The sequence below is a fragment of the Trichechus manatus genome, unplaced genomic scaffold (genome assembly GCF_000243295.1).
Source record: "Trichechus manatus latirostris isolate Lorelei unplaced genomic scaffold, TriManLat1.0 scaffold00087, whole genome shotgun sequence".
Taxonomy (NCBI): Eukaryota; Metazoa; Chordata; class Mammalia; order Sirenia; family Trichechidae; genus Trichechus; species Trichechus manatus.
In genome coordinates this window covers 3,677,892-3,687,792 of record NW_004444023.1, presented here as the reverse complement: position 1 = coordinate 3,687,792, position 9,901 = coordinate 3,677,892, and the positions used below count along the sequence as shown (strand labels likewise).

Below are 9,901 nucleotides of genomic sequence, written 5' to 3'. Positions count from 1 at the left end.
GGGCGGGGCGGAGTCGAATCGTTAGTTGTCTTGGGGTCCTCCCTACACGCCGCGGGCCCTGGAGAGCTTAGCGGGGCGGCCTCGGGCCCGGCAGCGGCGGCGGAGTCTGGCGCCAAGTGGGGGGCCTTCTCAGGGCCCCAGGACGCGTCTGTGGGTGCCGGGAGGCGTCTACGGGCCACTCCCGAGAGGACTGGAGACGTCCCCAGGGCCTGGACCGAGACTGGGGCCTGCCCTTGGTCATGTAGCTGACTTGGGTCCTGTATGTAGGCACTGTTTGGGCTGACCAGAGGCTAGGGTCTGTTCACAGGGTTCTGGGGCCATCTTGAGATCTTGAGATAGGTTCCTAGGGGTGAGAGGTCTGCAGAGCCATCTAGAGCGCCTGGGGGATGTCTCTTAGGGCTAGGAAGTGTCTCAACGGACTTGCCGGAGGATGCGGCCTATCTACATAGGTCTGGGGCCATTTAACGAGCCTGGAAATAGTATTTAAGGGCTAAGGAGTCTTTTAGGGCGATCCAGAGGGGTTGAATGTGCCCACCAACGGAGGGAGGCAAATACTGAGATGTATCCAAGAGGCCTGAGTGACTCTTCAAGGTCTGGGGAGTGTCTAATCTGGATGACAGGAGGCTGAGGGGTTTGGGTGTGACTACCAGGATTAGGGTGCAGTAGTAGAACTACCTGGGGATACATCTCCCAGAGTACAGTCTCTAAGCCTGGAGAAACACGAATGCCTTTTGGGGCCCAGAGAATAAGACAAAAAAGGGTGCTAGAAATTGTCCTCAGCTTAAATGTACTTGCCCTTCAGAAAGTAATTCAAAACGAAAATGCTTTAAAATCCTGCATTGCTCTGGGGCTATAAGGAGAATTAGAATCAGTCCACCTTAGTCTTCCCAAAGTCTTTAGGATCATCTAGTGCAGTGTTTTTCAAACTCTTGCCCTTGATCTACAATAAGAAATACGGTTTTCATTGAGACCCAGTACATACTTACAGAGATATTTAATACCAAAAACAAAGTTCCACGAAGTAGTATTTCCAGTTACTCCTTGTAATGTACTGTGAAGAGTTTTCCATTGGTTTCTATTTACTTTTTATAACAGGCTGTGTTGTGAAGCGCTTAACTGCTTTCAGTCTCTGTCCTTTGGGAAACACTGATCTAGAGAGATCTAGCAGTGTCTGCAGGGCCTTGGGACGTCTAAGGGGCTGTGGGCGGGTCTGAAGAGCCTGGGTCATGTCTACATGAGCAAGGGAGCACCTTCGTACACTGCAGAGGGCTGGGGTGGGGGGGGCCTAGAAGTCTGGACTCAGCCGAGCTTGGTCGCGACAATCACTGATCTAGGTAGCATAGACTTCCCTGGAAAGTGCTGGAGAGCAGCTCTGGGCTGGGAGCTGTCCGCAGGGGCTGAGGGGATTGATATGTACTGGGGAAGGAGGGCCATGTCTTTGTAAAGGGCCGGGTAGAGGAGCAGTCGAGAAATCACTGATCTAGGTAGCATAGACTTCCCTGGAAAGTGCTGGAGAGCAGCTCTGGGCTGGGAGCTGTCCACAGGGGCTGAGGGGATTGATATGTATTGGGGAAGGAGGACCATGTCTTTGTAAAGGGCCAGGTAGAGGAGCAGTCGAGAACATCTCCATAGCAGGTGGGCTTGCTTATAGGGGCCAGGGTAGGGCCTGATGTCCTAGAGCACTGGGAGGCTGAATGTGGAGGTTTGGGATCGCTTGGAAATCTAGTGGGAGCTAGATCAGGGCAGGAAGTATTTTCTTTACAGGTTTGCAGCTGAGGGGAGTAGGGAGACAGGTGTAAGGGAAACACTGACTTTAAGGGCTAATAATGATAATTACTGTGACTCCATATTGAGCAGCTCAGATGTGCCAAGTGTATGGCAGGGTTCAGTCTTGTTTAAATTCTCACAGCCATTCTCTGTGACAGAGCCTACCATTCTGCCTATTTTACAGATAAGCAAGCTGAGTTGGGGAATAGGGATCTTGGAGCATGCTCGGAATTTTGCAACTGGGTGTTGTTTGCTGAGTGGCTGATTTGACAATTGGGGGTGCCTACCACTGAGGTCATCATTTGAACCCCGTAATCAAGGCATTCCCCCAGTCTGAAGGATGATCTTTCAGCTGGCTGAGTCGGCAGTAAAATCTTAGGATTTCTGTGACATCGCCAGGGTGCCTACAGTGCTTCCACAGGGTGGGCCTGAGGGACAGCGTGGCTTCCCAAAGTGTAGCGTTTTAGTTTTAAAAGCGGCAGACTGGCCTCGCACACACACTCTGATAGTTCCACCTTATATTAAGTCTGTAAATATGTTTTTCCTTGTCCCTCGCCGTCGAGGAAAATTGATGCTTTAGGAAGCAGTGTGGGGTTTGCGGCGTGGTGCCGAGTCCCCCCCAGCACACGATCGCGTACCTCAGTTTGGGAAAGGTGGGTTTGCAGTACTGGGGAACACAGTATTTGACATTACAACTCAACAGGAAAACATCTGGGTGTTGGGTTGGCTCCCACGAGGGTGGGGGACAAGGTCTTGGAGTTTGGCTAGGTTGTGGGGGAAGCTGTGGGGACTGGGAGTGTTATTGAGATAGGAGTCTGAGTGGGCCCCGTTTCGACAGAAGAGGCAGCTGAAATCCAAGGGGGCAGGGAGGAAATTGCTCTTGTCTCTCTAGAGGCTGCCCTGGGCCTGGGACTCGCTTGGGTACAGGGGGCACTGGCCTGGGGAGAAGAGGGCACCCCGCAAACAGGATGCCGGTTGGGGCAGCATTGGAGGCCCGCGAGCCATTGTGTCCAGCCCCTGCTTCCACTCCCCACGCTGCCCCCTGGCCTCCCCTCCGAACTCTCGCCCCTCGACTGCCAGGTGACCATGGAAGAGGACGATGAGTCTCGAGGGAAGACAGAGGAGTCGGGCGAGGATCGGGGCGATGGTCCACCAGACAGAGATTCCACGCTTTCTCCTTCTGCCTTTATCCTGGTGAGGCAGCTGGGCTCCTGGATCTACGGGAGAATGGAGCTGAGTCCACATTCCAGGGGGGGATGAGGGGCTGGGGGCCCGGATGCTTGGGTCTTGGGGAGTACTTGAGTCTGGCCATCGGGTGTCTGGAATGTTTGTCTCCCAAGGAGCAGAGGTTAGGAGCCCTTTGCATGTATTCTCTGACTCCCATTTCTCTCCACCCCTGACTCCTTCCTCTTCCTTTGCAGCGGGCCATTCAGCAGGCGGTGGGGAGTTCCCTGCAGGGGGAGCTGCCGAATGAGAAAGGTAGGGTGAGTTCTGTCCCGGGTGAGTTCTGTCCCGTCACCTCTGCATTCTTCATCCCAACCTCATTGGCTCTTCTGAGGCTTCCCAGGCACCAAAGATGGGTCAGACCCAATGGCTGCCTGTGTGGGGCTCATAATCTGTTGAAGGGATGACCCAACCCCAAGACAGGGCAATAGGTGCTACAGTGGAAGAAGCCACTGTGGGAGCCGGTGGCTCACCTGAGCTAGCGTGGCAGGAGGCAGGGTCAGAGAAGGGATCAGGAAGGCTTCTGAGGGGGCAACAGGCGCACTGGGTCTCTAAGGACATGTTAGAGCTGCCAGATGAAGAACACTTTGGCACGGCATTGGCATGTCCAAGGCCCAGGGGCCGGTTCTAGGACTGAGCTGTGATTCATGGGGGCTGGTGGGCAGGAGGGTGTGAGCGAGGAGAAGGGGCAGGCAGGGTCTGTGGGGACTGGGGCACAGTGTGTCTCTAATGCCAAACTGAGGCATTTGGACTTCTTGAGGACAGTTGAGAGGACAGCTAGGTGAGCGCGTGTGGTCCAATGGGAAGCCTCAGAAGGGATGTGGGGGACATCCTCTGGGGGTCTGAGTGAGGAGGCAGTGAATCAAGGCCAGGAGACCTGGGAGGGATTTGGCTTAGTTGTCAAGAGAGAAGTCCCTCTCCTCTTTCCCCTCCCTCACAAGGGATGCACCTTGTCCCCTGTTTCCAAACCCTACGTGAATCTCTCTCCAGATGGCTCCCGGCGTCATGGCCTTCGGTGGAGGCGCTGCCGGAGCCCGCGATCAGAGCCCCGTGCTCAAGAATCAGGGGGGACTGACACGGCTACTGTGAGTAAGGAGAGGGGGCTGGGGGGGCTTGGACCCCTGGGTCTGAGGGAAGAGGGGCCTGGGGGCCCAGACTCCTGGGTCTGAGGGAGGAGGAGGCTGGAGACTTGGACTCCCAGGTCTGAGGGAGGAGAGGGCCAGGGGCCTAGACTCCTAGGTCTCGGGTGGGGAGGGGGATAGGAGCTCAGATTCCTGGGTCTGAGGGAGGAGGGGCCCTGGATTCCTAGGTCTGGGGAAGGAGGGATATGGGGGCTAAGATTCCTGGGTCTGAGGGAGGTGGGGCCAGGGACTGGACTCCTGGGTCTAAGGTGCTGATCAGGGGCAGTGTTGGAGGGGCTGGGAGCTGGACCTGAATCTTGAAGGCAGCCAGGGTGAGGGAGTAGGTTGGATCGCTGTGTTTTCTTGTGGTCTCATGTGGGGTTTCTGACTAGTTAGGGCTGGAGAAATGGGATTGCCAGGTCTTTTGTGGGCAGAGATGACATGGAACCCTCCTGGCCTATTCCAGGTGTTGGACTTGGCCACGGACAGCTTCCTCGCGGGGCTGGTGAATGTCCTGGAACCCCCAGACACCTGGGTGCCTAGCCGCCTAGACCTGCGGCCTGACGAGTGAGTAGTGGGCAGCCGGAGAGGGAGAGGCTGCTCAGCGCGGGAGCTGGAAGCACCCTGAAGCTCACCCCCCCTTCCACCTTGCAGAAGTGAGGACATGCTGGAGCTGGTGGCCGAGGTCCGCATTGGGGACAGGGATCCTGTCCCTCTGCCCGTGCCCAGCCTGCTGCCCCGTCTCCGTGCCTGGAGGATGGGCAAAACGGGTATGTGGGGCCAGGGTGGGGCGGTGGCCACAGGGTTGCGTGAGGGTCAGTTTGTGGCTTGTAGTGGTAACTGTAGCTGTGATTTTGTCGTGTACAGTTAGATACTTGTTTTAATGTTTTTTTCCCGTTAGATGGCAGTAAAGACTGTACGTACACACAGATGTACATAGAGTAAAAAGTGATGTGAGAGCTGCCAAGTCCCAGCAGCTTCTACGTGTGAGGCACCTCGGTGCCAGGTGCCCTGCGTATCCGTGTCACTGCATTGCAAATCTGCCTCCCCAGGAGGTGGGCTCTTAGCATCTCCTTCTTCCAGTTGAGGCACTTGCTTCAGGTCACACAGCTGGTTGTTCATGGTGGTCCTGGGTCCCAGGTGGGTCTGTCTGAGTTAAAGCCCCAGTTTTCCACTCTTGGATGCACCTGTCCAAGGAACAGCTCCCTCCCCACCCTACTTCCAGCAGTCCCTGTGATCAGTTTAGACCGCGGTTCTCAGATCGGAGCAGCATCAGGGTCCCCGGGCGTACTTGTTAAGACACAGACTGCGGAGCCCACCCTGAAGCATCCCCTTCAGCAGGTCTGGGTGGGGCCTGAGAATCTGCATTTCTCGCAAGTTCCCAGATGATGCTGATGCTGCTGGCCCCAGCCCTGGGCTCAGACTTGCCTCTGCCTGACATCCACACTGGGGTCAGGGAGAGAGAAGAGGAAGGTGCCAGTGGCATTGGTGTAGCACTAGGCCAGCCTCGGGCCACTGTACCACTGCAAACTGTGTCTCGCACACCCCCTCTGTGCCAGGTCATGTGCACCTGACCCTTGTTTTACAGCTGGAGAGTCGACTTACAGGCACAGGACACGCAGGTCCTGGAGCCCATGACACTTTCAGGGGCCCATGGAAGTGTTTTTATTTCTTCTAAACTCAGAAGAAGGAGCCCTGGTGATGCAAAGATTAAGCACTCAGCTGCTAACCAAAAGGTGTGCGGTTCAAACCCACCAGCCACTCCACGGGAGAAAGACCTGGCGATCTGCTTCTGTAAAGATGACAGCTTAGGAAATCGTATGGGGCAGTCTTGCTTTGTCTGTGGGGTTGTAGTAAGTCAGAATCAACTCAATGGCACACAGCAACAACAACAAAATCAGAAGAAGCAAAGGGATATGTTAACAATGATAATAAGAAATCAAGCTTGAGTGGTTTTCATCTTTACACCAAGGTCGTCATAAACTAGCATTTTTATTATTTCTTTTATGCAGACAGGAGCCCACGAAAGTCATATTTGGCCCTGCACAGCTGCATCAGTTCCCATCCTGTAACTGTAGCACAGCTCAGCTCTGCAGTGACAGCTGCCTTGTTCTCGGCACCAGGCTCCATGTCGAGCATTTGTCACCCAGGGCATCCATGAGGCTATCGCTGGGAGGCCACCTCACAGGAGCCGCATTGAGTTTAGGCTTATCAGTATGTGGCACAGGAGGAATGGTAGCAACAGCTCCTATTTAGAAAAGAAAATCTTGATCTTAAAGATGTTTTTATTAGTGTAATAACTATTGTATGAAAATGATCTAAACCAGGAGTTAGCAAACTTTTTCTTTAAGGGACCAGATAGTATTTTTAGCTTTGTGGACTGTGGGGTCTTTGTCCTAATGACTCAATTCTGCCCTTGTAGTGCAGAAGCAGCCTTTGCCAGTAATACCAGCAAATGTGCATGGCTATGTTCCAATAAAACTTTATTTACAAAAACAAGTCTTGGGCCAGATTTTACTCCTGGCCTGTGATTAGCAGACTCCTGATCTAAGCAATACAGATATACCTGGATCCTAATAGTTGTTGTTTTCAGGGGGACTTTGGGGGCGATTTTTTATTTTCTACCACATATTTTTTGTCTTTCTCAGTTGGTACACATTGTTGTTGTTAGTTGCTCTTGGTTCTATTTTGACTCCTGGTGACCCCATGTGTGCAGAGCAGGACTGCTCTATAGGGTTTTCAAGGCTGTGACCTTTCAGAGGCAGACCACCAGGCCTGTTTCTGAGGTGCTTCTGGGAGGGTTCGAACCTCCAGCCTTTCAGATGGCGGTTGAGTGGTTAACTGTTTGCACTACACAGGGACTCCTAAGAACGTGGTAAGAACTTAGAAAAAAGAAGGTAAAACTCACGTAATCTTTTCCCATACAAAAATGACATAAAGAAGTGGCAGTCTTGAGTGTGCTGACGCCTCCCATCAGTAGTCCATCGTAGGCTGAGAGCAGTGATGACGACAGTGAGGGCGGTGAGCGCTCGTGCGCGTGCAGTCGCGGTTCTTTCTGGGTGGTCACCTGTTAATCCTTCTCTCCTCCCTGTGGGGGGACACTGTCATCATCCTTTTCTGCTCCGTCTTCCCCCTCGGCCCTCAGCAGCTGGCCGACTGTGCATTTGGCTCACAGACACGAGCCTGTCTCCCGACCTGAGCATGAAGGCAGGGATTTTTGTGTTTTGTTCACTGGCCCAGCCAGAGTCCCCCAAACAGTGCCTGCCTCAGAACAGGTGATCAGTAAAAACGTGTTGACAGAATGGAGGCACCTCCCCCCACCCCACCCCCCCTTTTTTTTTAATGAAATATTTTGTTGTGTTTTTGGTGAAGGCTTACACAGCGGTTTAGGTTCCCATTTAACAATTTCTACACGAGTTGTTGGAGACATCGGTTACCATCTTTACAATACGTGAACATTCTCACAATTTACATTCTGGTTGTTCCATTTGAGCTCCTTTTTGTCGAGGAGGAAACTTGAGGCAGAGGGGGTGATGTTTGTCTGAAACCATGTTGCTTGTGTGAGACCATGTTGTCTTTCCAAGACCACATTGCTAGTGATGGCTGGAGCCTGGGGTGGGAACTCAGGAGGTGACTCTCAGTGATGTGTGTCGCCGTCTGCTCCTGACACTTCCCCCACACTACTGAGCCGGCTTCCCAGTGGGACCTCGCAGTACCGTGTCATGTTGAGAGAGTATGGCCTTGGGGTGGGATCGTGCTAGCCCAGCCAATCGCGGGGTCTCTGCTTGTGAGTTAAGACTGTAGTGCTTAGTGCAATGGGGTCTTTATAGGGCCCCCACATCCCTGCACGAAGGCACGATGCCAGGCCCAAGCACCTGTTGCTTTCGTCATCATTAGTCAGTGATGTCTCTGGGTGGAGCCTGGTGCAGAGCGCAGGGAGGATGCAGGCTGCCCGGCCCCCCAGCTCAGCCACCTTTTGCCTCTGGTCCATGGACAGGATGTTACCGTTGCCCTCGTGTGGTCCCCACTATAAAATGGGTCAGCTCCCTCAGAGGCAGCAGGTGCAGCAGGCTGGAATGCGCTTGGGCCTTGGAGGCCAACTTAGGCATGAATTGGGGCTGCCCTGCCCTGGCCTCTGTCTCCTCTTCTGTCCTCCCTCGGTGGTTTCGAGGCTTCATGGAGAGGGGGTGTTGCCTGGGGTGAGGCTGCTGCTATGTCCTAGTGTTTGGGTTCATGAGCAGGCTGACTGGGTTTAACCTTGCCTCTGCCCCTGCTATGTGTGACCTTGGGCGAGATGCTTCTCCTCTCTGCCTCAGTTTCCTCCTGTGAGCTTCAGTTCGCTGCACCTGTTGCGTGGAGTTGTTGGGAGCAGTATGTGGATTGCACGGAGAGGACTGCCGTGTGCTGTGTTATGTGAGAAGGTGCTGTGTGCTGGCTCATGCTATTGCTGTTCTGAGTCAGCAGGAGGGTGGGGGCCAGGCCAGGAGGGCAGGTAGTGCTCCCTGACTCCCCTCGCTGTCCCCGTTCCGTTGCAGTTTCTCCGCAGTCCCACGCATCTCGACCCACGTGTGCCCGCCACCTCCTCACCTTGGGCACTGGAGACGGGGGCCCCGCCCCACCGCCCGCCCCTTCCTCAGCCTCCTCCTCGCCTTCCCCTTCCCCCTCATCATCCTCCCCTTCCCCTCCACCACCGCCACCTCCCCCGGTGCCCCCGGCCCCGCCTGCTCCGAGATTCGACATCTATGACCCCTTCCACCCTACTGACGAGGCCTACTCCCCGCCACCTGCTCCGGAGCAGAAGTACGACCCCTTCGACCCCACCGGCTCCAACCCCAGCTCCTCAGCGGGGACCCCCTCACCGGAGGAGGAGGAAGAGGAGGAAGAAGAGGAGGAGGAAGGCCTGTCGCAGAGCATCAGCCGCATCTCAGAGACCCTGGCGGGCATCTATGATGACAACAGCCTGAGCCAGGACTTCCCAGGTGACGAGAGCCCCAACCCGGACCCCCCGCCCCAGCAGCCGGCTCCCGTGTCAGGCACCCCACCGCAGGCAGATTCCACGCGGGCCGATGGGGCCACCCGCCGGCGTGTCTTTGTGGTGGGGACTGAGGCAGAAGCCTGTCGTGAAGGCAAGGTCTCGGTGGAGGTGGTGACGGCCGGCAGCGCTGCCTTCCCACCACCCCTGCTGCCCCCAGCAGACTCCGAGATCGAGGAGGGTGAGATTGTGCAGCCTGAGGAGGAGCCGAGGCTGGCATTATCCTCCCTTTTCCGGCCCAGTGGCCGCTCCCGGCCCCCAGCCTCGGTGCCGCCTGCGGCCCAGCCTCTGCCACAGCCGCCTGCGCCCCGGGCTCCCGAGGGCGATGACTTCCTGTCACTGCACGCTGAGTCAGATGGTGAGGGTGCCCTGCAGGTAGACCTTGGAGAGCCAGCCCCCGCCCCACCAGCCACTGATGTCCGCTGGGGGGGCCTGGACCTCCGTCGCAAGATCCTGACACAGCGGCGTGAGCGCTACCGCCAGCGCTCTGCATCACCAGCTGCGCCTGCCGCCGCAGCCCCTGCTGGCCCACCCACCCGCAAGAAGTCCAAGCGGGACCGTAAGCGCCACAGCGGTGGCGGTGAGGCCAAGGAGGCCACCTCGTCCTCGGCCGGCACCCAGCCTGCCACGCCCGCCCCCGCCACTGCCTGGGACTCGAAGAAGCACCGCTCCCGGGACCGCAAGCCAGGTTCCCACGCCTCTTCCTCGTCCCGCCGCCGCTCTCGCTCCCGCTCCCGCTCCACCCGCCGCCGCTCCC

General features: G+C 56.1%; 1 protein-coding gene across 1 annotated transcript in view; it reads left to right on the top strand.

The window, feature by feature from the left end:
• Positions 1–2,263: 2,263 nt before the first annotated feature.
• SCAF1 (SR-related CTD associated factor 1) overlaps positions 2,264–9,901 on the top strand; it is a 16,606-nt gene continuing 8,968 nt past the window's right edge. The window contains exons 1-6 of the mRNA XM_023736277.1: positions 2,264–2,961; positions 3,189–3,246; positions 3,982–4,076; positions 4,579–4,679; positions 4,767–4,882; positions 8,648–9,901. The exon at positions 8,648–9,901 is cut by the window's right edge and continues 1,596 nt beyond it. Coding sequence (XP_023592045.1) covers positions 2,854–2,961; positions 3,189–3,246; positions 3,982–4,076; positions 4,579–4,679; positions 4,767–4,882; positions 8,648–9,901 — 1,732 coding nt within the window. The 5' untranslated portion in view covers positions 2,264–2,853. The remainder of the gene's footprint in view (positions 2,962–3,188; positions 3,247–3,981; positions 4,077–4,578; positions 4,680–4,766; positions 4,883–8,647) is intronic.